The sequence below is a fragment of the Crotalus tigris genome, unplaced genomic scaffold (assembly GCF_016545835.1).
Source record: "Crotalus tigris isolate CLP2741 ecotype Arizona unplaced genomic scaffold, ASM1654583v1 scf7180000020062.1902635, whole genome shotgun sequence".
Taxonomy (NCBI): Eukaryota; Metazoa; Chordata; class Lepidosauria; order Squamata; family Viperidae; genus Crotalus; species Crotalus tigris.
The window spans coordinates 302,746-323,789 of record NW_024097841.1 but is presented as its reverse complement, the minus strand read 5'-3'; the positions used below and the strand labels follow the sequence as shown (position 1 = coordinate 323,789).

Sequence of the window (21,044 nt, the reverse complement as noted above, 5' to 3'; positions counted from 1 at the left end):
TAGATACATGGGAGATAATTTGGGTGAGGAATGTTAAATTTACGCAAGCTCAAAATTTACGAGAAAATTTTTATAAAATGTTTTATAGGTGGCACCTTGATCCACAAAAGATGTCTCGTATGTATCCAAATCTGCAGCCTAAATGTTGGAGATGTGGTTGTTTGGATGCAACGTATTATCATATTTGGTGGTCATGTAAAAATATAAAGGCTTTTTGGATTAAGATTTGGTGGAATATTCAAAAAAATTTTAATAGAAGGATAAAATTTACACCACAATTGTTTTTGTTAGGCATTATTGTTGATTGTGATGATAAAGAAATTATTTTAATGTTGAATTTAATTACAGCGGCAAGGCTGCTGATAGGGCAATACTGGAAGAAGGAGTTTTTGCCTACTTTAGAGGAATGGTTTCTTAAAGTTTCTTATTTATCTGAAATGGCAAAAATTTCGGCTTATTTGAAAGATCAATCGCAAGAGAAATATTTTTTGGTATGGAAAAGATGGGTGAATTTTATACAGCACAAATATGAGATTAAACAGTATTATTTAGCTTTTGAATATTTATGTTTAAGGTAATGATTAGAACTATTGTTCATACATGTTCTTTCTGGCAATATTCTCAACAGTTCTATATTTTTTTTAAAAATGCCCTGAGAACTCTTCTGTAAATTAATCTAGCATCAGAGGATGTATAATGACTCCCTGAATTGCTATTGTAATTAAAGGCAAATTCCATATTGGAAATCACTACAAAGAAAGACAGAAATATAATTTCCAATTTTATTATGTGTTCTCACTAGTAGATGTCCAACCATTACTAAGTTCACATTTTGGAGAAATACATGTTCTAGCTGCTCAAGTTTAAAACTGTGCTCCTGTCATGAAAGCAACATAAGTCTGCTTGGTAGAAGGTCTGACTTTCTTAGAGCACTTTATGATGGAGAACTAAACAGGAAGAAGTGATCAGGAGGGAGGCATCCATATCGGAGGCATGTAAAAAAGAGGGGTAAACCTTCGATCAGTCACAGCTACAATCTGATTTTTTGACCCCTAAAATTTTGATCTGAAAAAGACATGGCTTATATTTATTTGTTTGTTTGTCTGTAAAATTTATTGGCCACCCGTTTTACCACAAAGTAATTCTGGGCAATATTGACAATATTAAAAAGATAAAACTATACAAAACGTATAGACAATGTAAATAAAATATATAAAGATCCAAATACTCAGCCCTAACTAAAAGATGGGGAGAGAGGGAGTAGGATAAGAAGGGGGGAAGATGGGATCTGTTATTAATCCATCACCCTCCCCCCCATGTCCATGGGAGCCCCAGGCCAAGGGCAGAGTCAGCAGTGTGCCAGTCTCCATTCCGGGTGGAGGGAGGAGAGCCCTTCAGGCATGCACACTGAAGTCTTAATATAATATTCCAAAACCTACGTAAAAAAGAAGAAAATGTACTATTAATTTCAATTCTGTTCTCTAGCAGGTAGAGAAACGTATCTCTCACACAGGATGAAGACAGTTCTGACTTTTCAAACCTGAAATTTGCATTTCCCAAGGCTGAAACCAGGCCATGTTCATCCTCTCTCTGGTCCAAGGCACAACACCATCATTTAATTTCGGATCTTGACTATTGTCTTTCTCCAGGAAGAACAGTTTATGATCTGGGTAGTTTTCTGAGAGGGTTTGGAAGTTGATACTGATAGATGGACGCATTTCCTGTTTTGTGCAGCAGTGTTTTGCTTGCAAAACATGTGTCCCATGTGATTCAATCAAGACTGAATGCAAAATAGTCCATTTGGGAGCTGCAAAGTTGTACTTCAGATATAATATAGACATGGGGGAGGAGAAAATGAGAAATGAATATGAATCCTAAAATGTAAGAATTGGAATGAGTCTTAGACATAGAGTCCAAAATCATGCCCACTGCAAATGGCCCTTTTTTTAAGCCTCTTTTTAAAGATATCCCAAGAAGGGGTCCCTTCAGAGTATCTGTTCCATTAGCGAACAACTCTTCCCACTAAGATAAGTTTGCTGATGTTCAACTGATCTCTACTTCCTTTTCCTTGCTTGAAGTTGTTTTCTTGTTTCTGGTCCTGATTTCTAGAACAACTTAGGAAAAATCTACCTCCTTATGCAAACGATGCATAAGGCCAAAATTTTTGTTTATTTGCTTCTCTGAATGCCACTTCACCATCTTTGCCAGCATCATATGGTTGCATCTCTGTTCCCTGTGTACATCATTCAGAGAGTTTTAGAAATTTGCCCTCCAAGTAGTTTGCACTTGTATCTTCCCATTCTGTCAACCTGCACTTTCTTTTACCTCTGTTCCTCTACTCCTACTAGCTCTTGAACTTATTCCCAGCATCAGATTAAGCCCAAATAAACCACTCTGTCAAATGTAATTAGGAAGGGCAAAACTAGCCCAAGATCGGCTGTTGAAAAAGTTAACAGCACACATTATGTGAAAGATTTTAAAGACAATTTACAAAACAGCTTTACTGATCAAAAAGCAAAAGGTTGATTTCTATCAAAACGTGCAGTTTTTAGTATCTGCTACCTCTGTGGTTGCGAGGACATCATAAATGGGAAGAAAAAAGAGGCAGCTCCCTGCTGAGTTTGTCTACAGGCAGGAAATAGATGTGAAGAGAACAGGTCAACATCTCAGAGTCATAGAGATCCACGGTTATACAATCATTACATTCACTATCTAACTCTCCCTTTCCTTTCAGTGAGAAATGTATTAAGGCCTGTGCTTAGGCAGGAGTAGCCTATCCCAGGACCGAGCAGGCCCTGAATTCTGTGGGTCTCTGGCTACCTCCAAGCCACCTGAGGTTGAGACTCACAGTCAGTAAACTCTCCTGCCAGGGTAGCCAGAGCAGTGAAACTTTCGTCTGCTGGCATGGATGATCCTCCCAGGCACTTTATTGTGTAGCCTTGCAGGGGGGCTTCAAAGGAAGCGGATAATGAAGTTGTGCTTCATTACATGCCTTTGGCTACTTAGAATAAAATAGAACTGGAAGGGACCTTGGAGGTCTTCTAGTCCAGCCCCCTGCTCGAGCAGGAGAACCTATACCATCTCAGACAAGTGTGTCAACAACCCTACCAGGACCTTGAGTAAAGAAGGACACGCAGACAGCTCGACTCAGGCAGCAGCGGTTTACATTAAGGCAAATGTTGGCATCAGCAGAGACCTCCAGCAACAAGGCTCTTTGCTATACAAAGTTCGCGCTGGGAGCAATTGCCTCCCAGTGCTGTTTAAATTCATTTGTGCTAATGCTACCACACCCTCCACCCAATTAGCTAGCAACCGCACCCCTGCCCAACAAACCACAACCCCACCCATCAATTATCCCACAATTCCTTTCCCCCCTATATTTTTAATTAATTTTTTTGCACAAACATAAGTCACAATAGTTGGTAAACGGTGTGATGTCTGGGTTACATTTGTAAAAACAATCCTTAACAATTAATTTCTATAGTCTGTATTTCATATATTATTTTTGTTTACTTTCCTCTTTCCCTGAAACATCCTTTTTTGCAAACATTACGTTAATATAATTCTTATTGTTTTAATAAATGACAATTTGGTATGTATTTTTTCCAATATTTCTAAAAAATAATCATCATATTAATACTTTCTTTTCTTTCCATTCATTTGAATTGCCTTATCATCAATCCTGTTACAGCCCTTATTTTAGTTTATTTCTCCCACCAAATTCTAAGTAATTTTTACTGGTGACAATTAGTTACATTTACATTAACAAACTTGATTCTATTTTTTCTATATAAGCCATCTCACATTTTTATGTTTTTTAAGTTTTAAATATATTGGTAAAAAAAAGAGGGGAAAAGAGAAAGAATGAAGAAAAATAAAATAAAAAAATAAAATAAAATAAAAAATAAAAGAGAATAGAGGAAAGCAGTAATAACAGAACAGAGGAAATAACATAGTACTTAAAATATATATATCCCTCCTGGCTTGGTAGTATTTATTTTCTCAAATTTCTTATTCTTTTTAATCATAGTTAAGAATATATTTAATCTTTAAACATTCTATTTAATAAATCTAATCATCTAATCCCTTAACTCTAATTCAAAACATTTTATATATATTATATATACTTTTCTTGAGTTCAGTCACCTTTAAATATCTAAAACATTTCATCTTTCTTAAAGTATTCCAATATTCCTACACAATCATCATCATGTTAATACATTTCTTTTCTTTAAAAAAGTAAAAAGGAGGAGAGGAAAGCAGTAATAACAAAACATGAGAAGTAATTTAATACTTAGAATATATATCCCTCCTGGATTAATCATCCCACAATTCCACCCTCCTATCACCCAACCAACACCCGGCAGTAATTAGAGGAAGCAGCTGATTCAGTTTGCCCGCATGAAGGTGGTTTCTTCTGGGGACGCCCTGCCCTGACAGCGCGCTCCCCGGTTTGCTGCCGTCAGCTGTTCTGCGGCTCGCTGCTCATCAGCTGTTTGGCGGCTCAAACTCCTTCTGCGCAGGCGTGGCTTCCCAGGCCTTCCGAACCGCCCGTCAGCTGTTTGGCGGCCCGAACGCTCCACTGGAGTATCGCGGCTCGTGCTCCCTCGTTGAAACAGTGAGCTGCCTTGGGACCGGTGCTGGTTTTCCTCTTCCTCCACCATGCTGTTCTTCACCTTCCCCCCTCTTGTATGTCGAGCCCGGGAGGGCTTGACAAAGTGACTGTCCAGTCTCTTCTTAAAAACCTTCAGTAATGGAGCGCCCACGATTTCTGGAGGCAAGCTGTTCCACTGGTTGTCTCACTGTTAGGAAGTTTCTCCTTAATTCCAGGTTGTTTCTCTCTTTGGTCAGTTTCCAACCATTGTTTCTTGTCCTGCCCTCTGGTGCTTTGGAGAATAGCTTGACCCCCCCCCCTCTTCTTTGTCACAGCCCCTCAAATACTGGAATACTGCTATCATGTCACCCCTATTTCTTCTTTTCTTTAGATTAGCCAAACCCAAATCCTGCAGCCGTTCTTCGTATGTTTTAGTCTCCAGGCCTTGGATCATCTTAGTTGTCTTCTCTGAAAATTTTCCAAGGTCTCAGTATCTTTTTTGTAGTATGGTGACCAAAATTGGTTGCAGTATTCCATTTGTGGTCTTCTCACTAGAGTTGTATAAAATGGGACTTCTTGTGATCTTGATTCTATGCCTCTGTTTATGCAACCCAGGATTGTATTAGCTTTTTTGGCTGCTGCTGCACACTGCTGGCTCATAGTCAAGTGATCATCCACTAGGACTTCAAGGTCCCTCTCACAGTTACTGTTTTTGAGTCAGGTCTCACCTAATCTGTAGTTATACCTTTGATTTTTCCTGCCTAAATGTAAAACTTTGCTTTTCTCCACATTAAAACTCATTTTGTTGGATAGTACCCATTGTTCAAGTTTGTCAAGATCTTTTTGAATCCTGAGCTTGTTTTCTGGTGTGTTGGCTATTCCAGACAGTTTAGTGTCATTTGCAAATTTGATGAGTTCCCCTTCCCTTCCCTAATATAAGTCATTGATGAAAATATTGAAGAGTACTAGGCCTAAGATGGAGCCTAGTGGTACCCTACTGCTTACTTCTCTCCATGTGGATGTAGTACCATTGAGGACTACTCATTCAGTACAGTTTGTCAGCCAGCTACAAATCCATCTGATGTTGATGTTGTTTATCCCACTTTTTTCTAGCTTACTAAGCAGCAGGTTGTGGTCTATTTTGTCAAATGCCTTACTGAAGTCTAAGTATACTATGTCCACAGCGTTTCGCTGGTGTACTAATTCGATCACTTTATCAAAGAATGAAATAAGATTGGTTTGGCATGATCTGTTTTTAACAAACCCGTGCTGGCTACTAGTTATAACTTTGTTTGCTTCGATTTGCTCGCAGAACTGTTTTTTTTTTTTTAATCATCTTTTCTAGGATCTTTCCAGATATTGATGGTAGTTTCCTGGGTCTGTTTTCTTTTCCCTTTCTTGAAGATGGGAACCACATCAGCTCTTTCCCAATCATCAGGTACTTCCCCGGTGCCCCAGGATTTATGAAAGATGTGGTGCAACGGTTCTGAGATAACATCTGCCAGCTTCTTCAGAATTCTGGGATGTAATCTGTCAGGCCCCAGTGATTTATATTCATCAAAATTGGATAGGTGTTCCATTACCATTTTCTTGCTTATTTTAATTTTTGTTTCTAGTTTGTCTTTTGCAGTATTTTTTTTGGGTATGTTGTGCTATAATTATTTTTTTTGTGAAGAGTGATGCAATCCACCAAGTATTGTTTACATGAACAGAAGTAAACCAGAGATTACTATCTATCTTTCATATCATATCATTAGCTCTTTAATTTTTTAAAAACTTGTTCTGGGCTTTGCACATTTATAAGGAAGAGGCTTAGAAGTTCTGAAAATTATATGTTTATGAGTGTATTAATTATCTACAAAAAAGCATACTTATATGGTAGAGGTACCAAAAGTAGATTAAATGGATTAAAATAAGTTTCAAAACCTATGAATAATTACACTAGAAATAATAAAAGCAATATAACCACAAAAATGCCAATGAGGGCTAGGACAACTAAGGATAATCAGGTATAATTGCAGTTAAAAAGGGGGTATCTGCAGAGGAGGTATTAGAAAAGTCAGGATGGACCATGTTATAGAAGCCCCAGCTTTTGTCGAGCAGTCATGGTCACCATCTTGACTTTTTTGCCTTCCCTCCCCCTCCATGGATGTACCTAGTTAATAGTTTCAGTAAAGACAATAGATTAAGTCTTACATTCAGCGTTTCCCATTACATACTTTCTAGATATGCTGGACAACAATGTTGGATGTGTCCATCTAGAATAGTGGTTCTCAACCTGTGGGTCGGGACCCCATTTGGGGTCAAACAACCATTTCACGGGGGTCGCCAAACAAGGCTGTCTGCCATTTCCCCCCCCTTTTCTTTGGCCATGCCCCTGGCACCCGGTGATATATAAGTGGTTGGGGGTCACCACAACATGGGGAACTGTATTATGGGGTCGTGGCATTAGAAAGGTTGAGAACCACTGATCTAGAATCATCTAGTTTTGAAGAGCTAGCCAAAGAAATAGCAAAAAGGCTGATGCAAGAGAACAGTTGTGGAAAGTGTTTTTTATAGCTGAGTTCTCTGAAACTCAACCTCACAACTGACCAGGGCCGGCAAGACTTTGCAAAAGTGACTTGGTGGTGGCAAGCTGGCTGCACTGAGTTATCTTATTCTGAAATTTCCTGAGGGAGACATTCTTGAACTCTCTGTGTTATCGTTTGTTCAGGTGCACCACAGTCATATGTGGGCTCTTGGGAGTATGAAGCATGGACTCCCTCCACCATGGTCTACGTTCTGTCTTAATAGAGCGGCTAAAAGTTTACACAGACAGCAACCAAACTGGATATTACCTTGAGGTGAGATGGGAGGCCTATAAATTTCATAAATAAATAAAATAAATATTGCATCCCTCACAGTCAAAGACTACAGAGGCAGCAATTACATTACTTGTGAAGGGGAGGCAGAAGCGAGGAGGAGAAGAGGAGCCAGCAAAAGCCATTCCCTTGGCTGTTTTCGGCTGCCCTTCCACCCTCATCTCCCTGCATGGCCTGGGAGCAGCAGCAGAAGAGAGGAAGGGGAACAGGCTGGGGTGGGTGTATGGGGAGCAGACCCTTTGCAGAAACCAGCCCAACTGGCTCAGGAGTTTTCCTGCCTCTTTCTAGACACAGGAAAGCAAAACACTCAAACTCCAGGATGCTTCATTCTAAATTAGGCCCCAGGTTTTAATGAACATTTATCACATGAGTCCTTCAAAATGAGAAATGTCAAAGGAGTTAATAATCAGGCAGTACTTTTAAAAAGCTCTATTTTAACAGAGATAACAATCACCAGCAAGTTATGGGATTGCTAATAAGACATCAGTCTTAGAAGTCGTAGTGACATGACACCTACAATCTCAAATAGGAGTGACTTTCTCATTATCCTTATTCACAATTTCAGGAATAGGGTCTAAAAAATACAATTTAACTAATGTTAAAATGACACTTCAAAAAAAGCAGCAGTTTGGGAATGTAAGAACATCTTCCATGCAAAGTTATCCTTTTGAAATGGGTAGCAATTCTTGGTCTTTGTAACAGTTTAGACAATTCGGTCCTAATTGCTTTCTTTAGAGAGCTGAAAGCATGAGGAGAAACAGCTTGACAGACATCCCTGTCTGAGTGTGGATGGTGAAGTAGGCATGCCAATGAGTTCTCCTCCCCCATTTTACTTCCCCTCTTTTATATTGCTGATATGACATATGGCTGAACAATTAAAACAGCATTAGAAGTTTTGAAGTTCAGAAGCAACGGCTGCCCTTCTGGACTTGCTGGTTCTACTTCTGCTTAGAATTGGATTGTTCCAGGACATGTTTCTTCATTAAATGGTGGGATAGCTTTTCATTAATAAACCACAGTTATGCACATCAAGTTCGATGAAATAGGAATCAATAGAAATTAAATGCTTCATTAGATAATAATCTAATTTTTCAATGCAGTTGTACCGAAGTAAAAAACTAATTTTTTCTCAATTTGCCTGGATGAACCGACCACTTCTTTATTCACATAAACCAGAAAGGAAAGCCCAGAGTGTTATCTGACCATTCCTGTTTCTTTTCTTTTTAATAAAGAAGGTTCATATAAGGTCATGAGTGAGACATTGCGGGTACCTGCTGTTTGGCATCTGTTACACCTCTGTCCCATAGGCTGCACAGGCTGCCAGGCTGCTTCTGGGTACAATGCCACGTGCTGGTGTTACCTTTGAACCTTTCATGGCTTGGGGCCAGGCTACCCATGAGTTGATCTCCCTCCAGCAGCATTTCTCCATCCTGTTAGATCCAGCAGGAGGAGCTCCAGGGCCAATCTGCGATCGGCTGAGAGGGTCCAGGAGGAGCCTTTCTTTTTTAAAAAAAGTTTTATTGATTTTCTAGTTTTACATTTAAGTATTTAAAAAGCAATGTGGCAGCTGGGTTAATAATTCAATAACATACAAGTATCTTTAGTACAAATCTCAAACTGCCACATTAAATATTTCTTCTCTTTTCCCTTAGTATTTACTGTCTCGTGTTTAAGCTAATACAATTCTTATTATATCAATTAAGTAAAAATAACATTCTTACATTGATCAATAGTTTTTAGCTTATACATATCCTAACTGCTTTAACATTCAATCTTTATAGACAATGTCCTATAATTAGTGAACCTCTACAACAGATTAGACTGGCCCCGTCCCTGTTGGCCTTCCACATAGCCTTGCAGGCTTGGCTTTGTGTCAGAGTCTGGGCCCTGGCTGCAGGATGGAGCCCGTCTCCTAGCCATGTTGAAGGCTGGACTGAAGTTTTGTCCTTCTGCATATTTTTAAAAATCTTTTTTCATATTGTTAGTTGCCCCGAGATGGGTGGCCATAGAAATTTACTAAATAAATGTCATGTTAGGTCATGTCATCCAACCTCTGATCTGATTCAGTCACCCAATCTGAAAACTTCCCATCAAGTGGAGTCTATCATGACTCCAGGCTGGCTATTCCTCTATTGCCCCCAACCTCTCATGCAGAGCTTAAGCCTCCCTGAGTTCACTCTAGATGTCCAGAAGACGGGACCCTCATTCCATTATCCTTCTTGGCAAGTCAAAGAGCTCCCCATTTGCCTAGGCAGGCCTCAGCTTTCCCCGTTTTCCTTCTCCTGGAGATTATGTTTTTAGCATCTCCTTTTCAGGTTCTTCCTCCCCTTTTGGTTCTGAACATCCTTTAGATGTTCCATCCCAAAGTCCATGGCACACAATTGATTTATCTCAGCTTTTCCTCATCAAGTTCTTTTTTTTTTTTTACTCCAACATGGGCAGATTTTGTTCACCAAGATCCCCGACTCTTCCAATTCATCGGCCAGTTCCTCTCTCCTAGGCAGCATTTGGTGCCAGAGAGCTGGATCCCTTGTCACTTCTACTTTCTGAGAAAATTCTCACCATCAAGAGAGGGCAGAGGTCTCTTGGACTTCTCTTTCCTAGCAGTGGGTGGGCCAAGACTCTTGATCTCCAAAGGATTTCCAAAGTTGATTTAGAAAGAGATCTTCTGATCCACTTCTGCTTCAGCGGATGACCTGCACCAAATTCCCACAATAGAATCCTTTTTATGTGATGTGGTAATGTGATGATCACTGTCCAAAACAGATGGATGCCCACTCGAGGAAGAGGCATTTAATGAAACAAACGTGAAAGAAGGTAGAATTCATCTACCAAAACCAAACATTGTTCTTTTAATTATGTTAATCTCCATTTCAGCAGGTATTTTGAGATTTAACGATCAATGAAGCTGGTAGAATTTCTTTCTTTTATAACTGCAATTTGATTAAGCGCGCACACAGAGACAGGTATATGTACAAACTGATCATTCAAATATCCTGAACATTGCTGGAAAAGTGAGATTAATGAAACTGAAAACTCCTATGCAGCTTTCATGAAAATTAGCAGAAATTAAAACTGACAAGGCCTAAGCAGGACTGAGGTACATTGAAAAAGGAAGTAAATGTCTCTTTCATCCTACAAATTAATGAGTTATAGCAGGGCTTAAAAGTTTGTGAACATTTAACATTCCTGCGCAAACCTTGTCTAAATCATAATCTATTCTTCACACAATGCCTCAAACTAGAGAAAAAGAAGCCAATTAAAGAAATTAGTCAGAACCAGTACACACCTTCATTTATTTATTCAGAAAAATGATCCAAAGCTACATATTTGTGTGTAGTGAAACTATGTAAACCTCTAGAATGACCAGTTCATTCGAAGGGGAAGTTAGAGTCAGGAGGCTATGCTGGAAGAAGGAGTTCCAGAATTCCTTTGTTGATGGGAGGGACTGATCAGCAATTAGCAGAAACATTCAGCTGCAAGTATTGCTGCCTACGTGTGTGTGTGTGTGTGTGTGGGGGGGGGGGGAGACTAGATGCTGAAAGCAAAGGTAGACATATTTTTGCCACACATAAATACACCACTTTGGATCATTTTCCTTGATCAATGTTTTTGACTCATTTGTTTAATCTGACTTTATCTAGTTTTGGTACTGGCTTGGAGATCAAATAACATTTAGGTCACATTTATGCAGAAATACTTGAGCCAGACATCCTAGAATGTGAAGTGAAATGGGACTTAGGAAAGCTGGGCAACAACAAAGCTAGTGGAGATGACAGTATTCCAGCTGAGTATTCAAAATCTTAAAAGACGATGTAGTAAAAGTACTACACTCAATTTGCCAGCAAATTTGGAAAACTCAACAGTGGCCACAAGATTGGAAAAGGTCAGTTTACATTCCAATTCCAAAGAAATGCAATGCCAAAGAATGTTCAAACTATCGCACCATTGCACTCATTTCACATGCAAGTAAAGTTATGCTTAAAATCCTACAAGCTAGACTCCAGCAATATGTGGATCAAGAACTTCCAGAAGTACAGGCAGGATTTCAAAGAGGCAGAGGAACTAGAGATCAAATTGCCAACATACGCTGGATCATGGAGAAAGCTAGGGAGTTCCAGAAAAACATCTACTTCTGCTTCATTGACTATGCAAAAGCCTTTGATTGTGTGGATCACAACAAATTGTGGCAAGTTCTTAAAGAGATGGGAGTACCAGACCATCTCATTTGTCTCTTGAGAAACCTATATGCGGGTCAAGAAGCAACAGTGAGAACCGAACACGGAACCACTGATTGGTTCAAAATTGGAAAAGGAGTCCGGCAAGGCTGTATACTGTCGCCCTGCCTATTTAACTTATATGCAGAGCACATCATGAGAAAGGCAGGGCTAGATGAATCAAAAGTTGGAATTAAGATTGCCGGGAGAAATATCAACAACCTAAGATATGCAGATGATACCACTCTAATGGCAGAAAGTGAAGAGGAACTAAAGAGCCTCTTGATGCGGGTGAAGAAGGAGAGTGCAAAAGTTGGCTTGAAACTCAACATTAAGAAAATTGAGATCATGGCATCCGGCCCTCTCAATTCCTGACAAATAGATGGGGAAGAAATGGAGATAGTGACAGATTTTATCTTCCTGGGCTCCAAGACCATCACAGATGGGGACTGCAGCCAAGAAATTAAAAGATGCTTGTTCCTGGGGAGGAAAGCTATGGCAAATCTAGACAGCATACTAAAAAGCAGAGACATCACCCTGCCAACAAAAGTACATATAGTCAAGGCCATAGTTTTCCCAGTTGCAATGTATGGTTGCAAAAGTTGGACCATAAGAAAGGCTGAGCGCAAAACTATGGTGCTGCAGAAGACTCCTGCGAGTCCCCTAGACTGCAAGGCAATCAAACCGGTCAGTCCTAGAGGAGATCAACCCTGACTGTTCTTTTTTTTTTTTTAATAAAAAGTTTTTATTTTCCATTTATTCAACATAATACAATTTACAAGATAAGATAAATTCATAACCATTGGTGCCGCTTGCCCATTCCCCCCAGGCTGCGTCCACTCTCTCTAATACCTTCCCTACTTCCCTCCTCTTTCTCTCCTCCCCTCCAACTCTCTTCCCCTCCCCTTCTCCTCTTACCATCCTACTTCCTCCCTACACCTCCCTCCCCTCTCATCCCTCTCAAACACAGGAACGCAGCATAGGGGAAATGCCTAAGCAGCACCTCTCTCATAAACTACTATATCTATATTATCCTTACCCACCCACTCACCCACCCACCCACCCCCAACCCTCCCACCTCACTTCCCAGAGTAGAGTACAGGGTTATTAATAAAAAAAAATACAATAAAAAAAAGAAAAAAAAGAAAAAAGAAAAGGAAGAAAAAAAATCATACTTAGCCCTTAACTCCCCTTAAATTACATCATCATAAACAAATCTTCTACAACATTTACTATAAAATTTACTCATAAAATAAATGAAACTTTGTAGTCCCATACTTTTTCTGAATATAATCTATCCATCTTCTCCATACAATAATATATCTTTCTTGTGTATGATCCTTCAAATAAGCAGAAATTTTTGCCATTTCTGCAAAATTAGAAACTTTAAATATCCATTCTTCTAAAGTGGTCAACAAATCTTTCTTCCAATATGAGCCTACTAGTAACCTTGCAGCAGTTAATAAATTCAACATTAAAATAATTTCTTTGTCATTTAAGTCCACAAAAATACCCAATAAGAATAATTGAAGAGTAAACTTTATTTTCCTTTTAAAGATCTTTTGAATGTTCCATCCCAACACCACGGTGTGTCCTTAATATGTTGCTTTAAGAACTTAAAAAACCAATAAAATTTGTTTTTTTTTAAAAAAAGAAGGGGACGACAGAGAATGAGGTGGCTAGGTGGAGTCACTGAAGCAGTAGGCGTTCACTTAAATCAGTGGTTCTCAACCTTTTTAATGCCGCAACCCCCAACCGGTTGTAAGTCGAGGACTACTCAACCGGTCGCAAGTCGAGGACTACTCAACTGGTGCACCACCGTTTGCAGAATGGGACTCTTGGCGGGCTCAGCAGGGCAGAGACAGCCTGGACAATTCCTATTGGCTTTTGAAAGCCAATAGAATTAGACTCTATTCAAGAGAGTCTATTCTATTGGCTTTCAAAAAGCCAATAGAATAAAAGGGAGTAGCACAGCTAAGGAAAAGGGGGAAAAAATGGCGGACTGCGTTGTTTGGCGACCCCCATGAAATGGTCGTTCGACCCCACATGGGGTCCCAACCCACAGGTTGAGAACCACTGACTTAAATGGACTCCAGAAGATGGTAGAGGACAGGAAGGCCTGGAGGAATGTTGTCCATGGGGTCGTGATGGATCGGACACAACTTCACAACTAAAACAACTGAAAATTCAAAAGCTTCACAAACTTTAAGCACCATTGTATTTGTGGAATTTCAATCTTCGGCTTCCTAGTTACGTCTTATTAGTACCTTTTTGTCTTGCATTTTGTCATGAATCCAGAGCAATATAAATAGGCATCTGGAGGCCCAGATGTTCCCAGGGAGGAAATCCATTCTGTGACAAAGCGATGATTAAGGGGAAGGACACTTGTGGTAATACAACCTTTTTTGGGGGGGGTGGAATTTTGAGGGCATTATACAATGCTTGCGAAGAAGAATTGCCTTATCACAAAACATGTCATCCCCAATTGTCCCTTTATCTGAAATTATCTCTGACTCCTCCCCTAAGGTCTGCTCCCCAGGATGCTTTTTCTTTTGTCTTTCCCAGGCATTGGCACACCCTCTTTTCCCTAGGAATACCTGGGAGAATAAAGCTATGGCTTAATGGCTAATAGTTTACTTTCACAGCAGACCAGGTTTCCATTTAATTGGTTTAATATAGGATGTCAAAATACTGAACCCAGGTGGGTCAGGGAGTTTGAAGTGAGAAGGCCTGTGGGGTCCCCATTACCTGCCCCGAGTGCCTTGTGTTCAAGACAACTCAGAGCAAGAGTCACGGTTGATGTGAGGGGTTTTGTGAGATCTCTGGGTCCTTGGAGCTTCCTGGGACAGGGTCACCTTGTGTACTTTATGCAACACACTGTTTCAGGTGCATCATTTGAGCCTTTTGGACAAAGATGGGAATGGAACTATCAGCTGCACCTATTAAATTTTGTTTTGCTTGCAGGCAGTGCCTAAAGAAAAAATCACTTGGAAAGAATCAGAAGGCTAAGCTCTCATAGAGCTGTCTGGAATGGATCTTCTCAAGGAGCATCTTGTCCTGTAAGGCCCTTCAATGTTTTGAAAAACTGGATTCTTTCATTCGTTCCATAGAATGGGTGCCATGGGATTTTTCTTTTGCTTTTCTGATGGATCCCTTCTGCATGGGCTGCCTCTCAAACTGGCTTTTTGCCTATTATTTTGACAGCAGATAATGGAAGAAAATGTCAAAGTTTCATTTTGAAGAATATGCACAATAATGGAAGAAGGAACTCCACGTAATATTTGAACAGAAACTTATTTTGTGTAACAAACTGAAGCTGAGTACAAATCAATTAATCAAATCAAAATAAGCCTCAAATAACACCTGAGCAAGAAATACCGTGCCACCAAGAAGCCAATAAAGCTGGACCTTCTCTGGCCAGAGAGAGGGAGACAAACTAAAGGAAGTACTTCAAAAAGATGCAGACGCATCTTTGCATCGCAGCGTAGATTTCTGACACAATCCCAGCAAAGGTCTAAGGCCAAAGGGAGACCTGCATTGCTGCTTCCAGGGTGACAATCTTTTTCGGCTCAAGGATGCATTTTGTTTTTTGAGAGCCTTTTCTTTTTTTTTCAAAATACCAACAGGACCTACAGTATGTGGAGTCAAGAGATATAAATAGGCAATAGATCTCTTAGTATTTCTTTGCATTTAAAAATGTTAAAGAGTAATGTGAGCAGGAGCCTGATGGATACCAAGGAATGTATCCATGCCATGTACCCTCAGTTAAGTTTCCTTGAAGATAAATCCAACTCCTCACGGACCCTTCCATGCAGTTTTTGTGGCAATAATAAAGCAGGGGGCTGGACTAGAAGACCTCCAACCTCCCTTCAAACCCTATTATTCTATGTTAGCCACCACCTTCTTCCAAGAAGTTTTTTCACTTCCAGCCTAGCCTTCAGCTCTAAGATTGCCAGGAAGTCTCCCCAACTTCAACCGAGTGCCGCCACCACCCGAGACACTCCCTGTTTAACATCTTCAGATCCTGACAGGGCTGAATGGAGCTTGGACTACACAAAAATGCTTCTTACCTGGCAAGGCTTTTGCCCATTTCACCACATGTACCAGGTGCCTCTCTCCAAGCTCATTCAAACTGGTGAGAAGGGAGCCAAAGGAGTCAGGCTGATTATTGTCATGCCCTGCACAAACCACGCCAGGCTCAATGGCTTCCAGGACATTGAGGAAGATAGGCTGGCATTCCAGGCTATCGATGTGCGTGATGGGCATTTTTGTGGCTTGCTCCTCAGTGGGGCTCGATGGCCCTGCTGTTTCCCCTTCTTCTTGCATCTTCAGGTTACCCAGTTTCTTTAACTTGCGGGCTGAAAGGAAAAAAGAGTTCTAAGAAAACTTTCCATCACAGGTTGACAGTTTATAGGATGAGTGGACATATCATCAAAGGAAGAAAAGTTTATGGAAGCTTCTTTCACAATACTAAACCTGATGAACCTGCTGCTCTTGGGCACTGCTGCTGCTACTCTGGGGGAGACACCAGAATGCCCTGGTGGCCCTCTGACTTCCTCTGCCCAGCCTAGGCTGAGAGGTGGGCAGGACAGAATTTTAATGCAGCTCCCACTCACCCAGGCAGTTGTGTAAATACAATACGAAGAAAATGATTACAAATAACTTTATAAATTCTCACTATCTCAACCAGACTTTGCATGACAACCCTGAGAGTCCAGTCTTCTTCCCCAAGGTTCCACAGCAGAATACCGTGCAGGCCTGCACAAATTTGTAAGGAATATTTTTAGCGTTTGCAAAAATCAATGTGTTAGGATTTGAGCAAACCATTTGGGAGTGATAGACATCACAGGGGTTGTGGTTGCCCCTAAAATGAGTGCTCCTCCTCCTGCTGTTGTGTTTGTCGCGCTTGGTATGACAAGATGGAATTGTGTTCCTCTGAATGCCTCTCGATATTCAGTACTGACTGCTGATGTTCACCATTAGAATTATATGGAAGTTTCCTCAATGCCCAGAGCAGCGGTATAGCCCTGGATCTCCTGCTGCAAGAACATAACAGAGATTTTTCCATCATTATGCTTTTATATTTCTGAACAACTAGATTTCTGACAACCATTCTTACAAGCATGTTTTATATATTTTCAATCTGATCCTACAAGACTAGTTATACTCTACAAAGTAAAGGGCATCCATCCTTTTAATATGGCAGGGGTCACTATGCTCAAGGGCAAAATGGCGCACAAAGCATTAAACATTGATGACCTTACTCAGCCCCAAAATCTTGTAAGATCTCTTAGGATAATTCTCATTAATTCTGGCAGTCTATGTCGTTTTTAAAAATTAAATGATGTATTTTTAAAATGTTAATTTGGAGGCTCCATGGAAGCCATTTTGCAGGCTGTGAATTCTATTGTGCTCCCTGTCACAATGGAAATCACAAAGGCTGGGTAAAAAGAGAGGCTGAGCTATTGCAGCAGCACAGGTGGGGGCATTGTTCCCCTTCTCCACCCCACCTTCCCCATCCCTACTCAGTATAGACCAGCTCTATGTTTCATACTATAGTTTATACTAAAGCCTCGTAATATTTCCTAATATTCAAATGGGATCGGCTTTTAGGTAACTTACATCCATTATTCCTGCCTTTGAGTGTGACAATCTACGCTTTTCAAAACTAAACACTCTTTCTTTTAATTTCTCTTTGGAGGTTGACTTTCTGGTTGGTGCTCTGATAACCTTTGCTCACTTCTCTAAAGTGTCTGAATTGTTCCAGTTTTTACTGGTCATGTTGCTTTTGGAATTGTGCAATTTATTAATTTTTTCCTAATATTCAAATGAGGTTGCCTTTAAAAAAAACCAACCAACCAACCAACCAACCAAACCAACCATATCTCCTAGACAACCAGGATGCTCTATTGACTTCATGGTTGTCTTCTATTTTGTCATTTCGCGGAATTGCTTGCCTTTATGTGTTTCTCTTAGGAGGCTGACTGGCTGTGGGACCCCAATGGTGACTGCAGAGCTGGCTGTGGGTCGGACCAGGCTCCACTATTTCACAGAAGTGCTGCATTTCAGGGGTTCTGAAAGGCCTCTCAAATTCTTGACAGCTTGAATCAGAGGTGGGGAACAATGAGCCCTTTATGACTCGTGGACTTCAACTCCCAGCATCCCTGAGCAAGCATAGCTGGTTCAAAAATTCTGGGAGTTGAAGTCCACAAGTCATTGAAGGGCCGTCGTTACCCACCCCTGCCCTGAATGATAAATGAATCTGTCCGGCGCATGAATAATGCTAATGACTTTATGGGCTAGTGGCACGTAATAAAAACTTTTCATCAGTAAACTATCAAACAAACAAACCTAGCGACAGAACCTTGTAATTTTTTTAAAATAAAGACTTTCCACTAGCAATTAACATTTAAATAATGTTATTTTAATGGGAAGAATGAGCTTGCCTAGTTTTGCACAAGTCCTGAAACTTAGGTTCTATTGTTGAGAGACCCGCTCCCAGTTCTCATTCCACATTTGTTTTCCCTCTTCATAACAGAAACAATGGGAAACCTCAACTTGGGTCAGGCCAAGGAGCGAGCACAGACCGCGATCCAGCTTTGCAAATGCAACCTCAGCTGGTCAAGACTTGTTCTGGGCTCTGCTTAGACAAGAGGACTGTTGGCTTGTCCAGGTGACCCAGGAGAAGGGACAGCAACCACAGTTTTAAAGACCCTGCCCTACAGAATTAAGAAAAAGAAAGACGTTTTTCTAGGTCCTTGTATTAATGAGGCTGGTTAAATCCAGCTAGAAATATCCAGCTATATACCAGAGGAAGCCAGCTGGGTCAGCCCTGCCCATTGTCTGAGCTGAGCAACTGAACAGCTTGCCGAGTCCTGAATGTTCCGCTGAAGAGCTGCACTGCCAGGGAGATTTAAGCCGATCCAGGCAACCTTCAGACTTGCATCACGTTACATAGATAAGAATAAAACCCTAGGAAGTCTGTGATTATGACTTCTCTAATTCTCTGAAATGGACTGTTTCTAGCCTTTATTTATTTATTTTCCACTCCTGGGTGTTTGCTTTAATAATTGGCTTGCTCACAGCCATAAAATCTCCAGAGCCGGATTTTGTTATTCTAGACAATAAAATGCTTTTATATCTCCCTGAAACTCCATCACCTTTTTCTGAAAAGCCAGCTTGGAAGAAAATAAATAAATTAATTAGAAATAATGGGGAAGAGAGAGGAAAAATCCTGATTGCTTCACTTCAGCAAGAGAAGCATAAAATAGTATCTGTTGTCCTGGAGGATCTGTCTCCCTACATTAAATGATACTTATCTGAAACTTCGTTTGGCCATAATTTAAAAAATAAGCCTCCAAACATAAAAATGTCAAATCAAAGAGCATCTCAATAAATCAATTCAAAGGCTGATCTTTAATTATATGCTTTGGATGATCTACAGTAAAAGCAATTAAGGGAGGTTGCTCTGTAAAAATGGGAACATGGCAATAAAAAATAAAAGTGAGTAACCTTTGAAAAACAAGAGCAAAGTGCAGCATGACATCCGTGCCATTATTTATGCAGGTTGGGATGGTGACAAGGAGAATTGCTGAACATGATCTGACTGTGTCTCCCAATGTTCTGATAAGCTTTCCCAAGAACATTGCTGCGCTCCTCTCTTAACCTTGAGGCAGTTTTGCTTCAAGCTCCATGGTCCGCATAACACAGCCTATCTGTGTTCACAAGACACAACAGTCCTTCTGTTTTGACTACATACATGGTCGCCCACAAGGGAGCCAAAGAAGATGCTGCACATCTGGAAAGATCTAACCTTCCAGAGTTGCCTGCATGGCCATTTCTGAGAGAAGCTGTGACTTCAGTCTATGTTCAGAAGTCAAGATACAAAATTTAGACATTAGAGCAGCTCTGCCCAACTTCTCATGATCTCTATGGTTCACAACTGCAACTTCAAGGCTTCCCAGCTAACGGGACCACCGCAAATACTGGGAGGTATTCAGTTAGTAATATTGTGCCCTGGATAAACCTCAGTGGCCACAATGCTGCCACTGAGCGAAGCATTTATTTAATGTTTTTACTTGTAGTTTGTGGAGATTCCCCATCATCCAGGCCATGGTTGTCCCAAAGATGCTTTTCAAAAGGCAACTGGACTTTGTTTTTGCTTGAAGATGTTTTGCTTCTCTTCTAAGAAGCTTCTTCAGTTCTGCGAATCTCCATAGATACCTCCAGTGATGGAGCACCCACAATGTCAGGAGGCAGCCACTCCACTGATTAATTGTTCTGACTGCCAGGAAATATCTCCTTAATTTTAGGTTGGATCTCTCCTTGATACATTTCTATCAATTGCTTCTTGGCCTGCCTTCAGGTGCTTTGGAGAATAGCTTGACCACCTCTTCTCTGTGACAGCTCCTCAAGTATTATTGAAAGAATGTCACTATCATGTTCCTCCTACTCCTTCTCTTTGTTTAACTAGACATAACTAGTTCCTTGAACCATTCATCATACTATTAATCTCCAGACTCCTAATCATCTTTGTTGTTCTTCTCTGCACTCTTTCTAGAGTCTCAACATCATTTTTGTATCATGGTGACTAGAAATGGATGCAGTACTCCAAGGGTGGTCTTACCAGCACAGCAGAAAGTGGTACTAACACACTTCATGTGATTTGAGGATATCCCTCTGTTGATACAACCCAGGAAGGCATTAGCTTTTTTAGCAGCTGCAGCACACTGCTGTGGCAGTGTGTCTCAACCTCAGCAATTTTAAGATGTGTGGTCTGCAAGCATGCTGGCAAGGGAATTCTGGGAGCTGAAGTCCACATATCTTAAAGTTGCTGACATTTTGAAAAAGCCCTGCTCTACAAGTAGTGAATGCCCCATTAGGAAACTTAGAGAGTAGCCTTGCAAGTCCAGTTTGTTTCCTCTAATGCACAAGAGGTCAGTGAGTGGAACCCTAGAGAAAACATTCCAGAGTTTGGACAAACAGATTGCTATATTCAGTCTAGCCCTCTCCCCCTCCCGTCAGCCCAGCTGCTCCAAAATAACAGATTCTGCTTTTTTTTGGAACAAGACCTGGTTTCCTTCTGATAATGATTGTATCTTTGATTATGGATGGGAAAAGACAAGATGCCCTGTTTCCTCAAGAGGAGAAGGTTATTAAACTTAAGCTGATGGATCACCTCAACCACACAACACGAATAGGAGTGGGTGTGTGTGTGCATGTGTGCAAATGGGAGGGAGGGAGGGAGAGAGAGAGAAAATATGATGTATTAGGTATTGAATGTTTGGGTTATCATTAGAAACATTGGTAGGGGGAAGTGACCACTGGCACTAGTCACCACCACCCCCCCCCAATCTGCCCGTGGAAGTACAA

General features: G+C 40.6%; 1 protein-coding gene across 1 annotated transcript in view; it reads right to left on the bottom strand.

Annotated features, from left to right (window-relative positions):
• AR (androgen receptor) overlaps positions 1 to 21,044 on the bottom strand; it is a 209,445-nt gene that overhangs the window by 17,436 nt on the left and 170,965 nt on the right. The window contains exon 4 of the mRNA XM_039365373.1: positions 15,743 to 16,030. Coding sequence (XP_039221307.1) covers positions 15,743 to 16,030 — 288 coding nt within the window. The remainder of the gene's footprint in view (positions 1 to 15,742; positions 16,031 to 21,044) is intronic.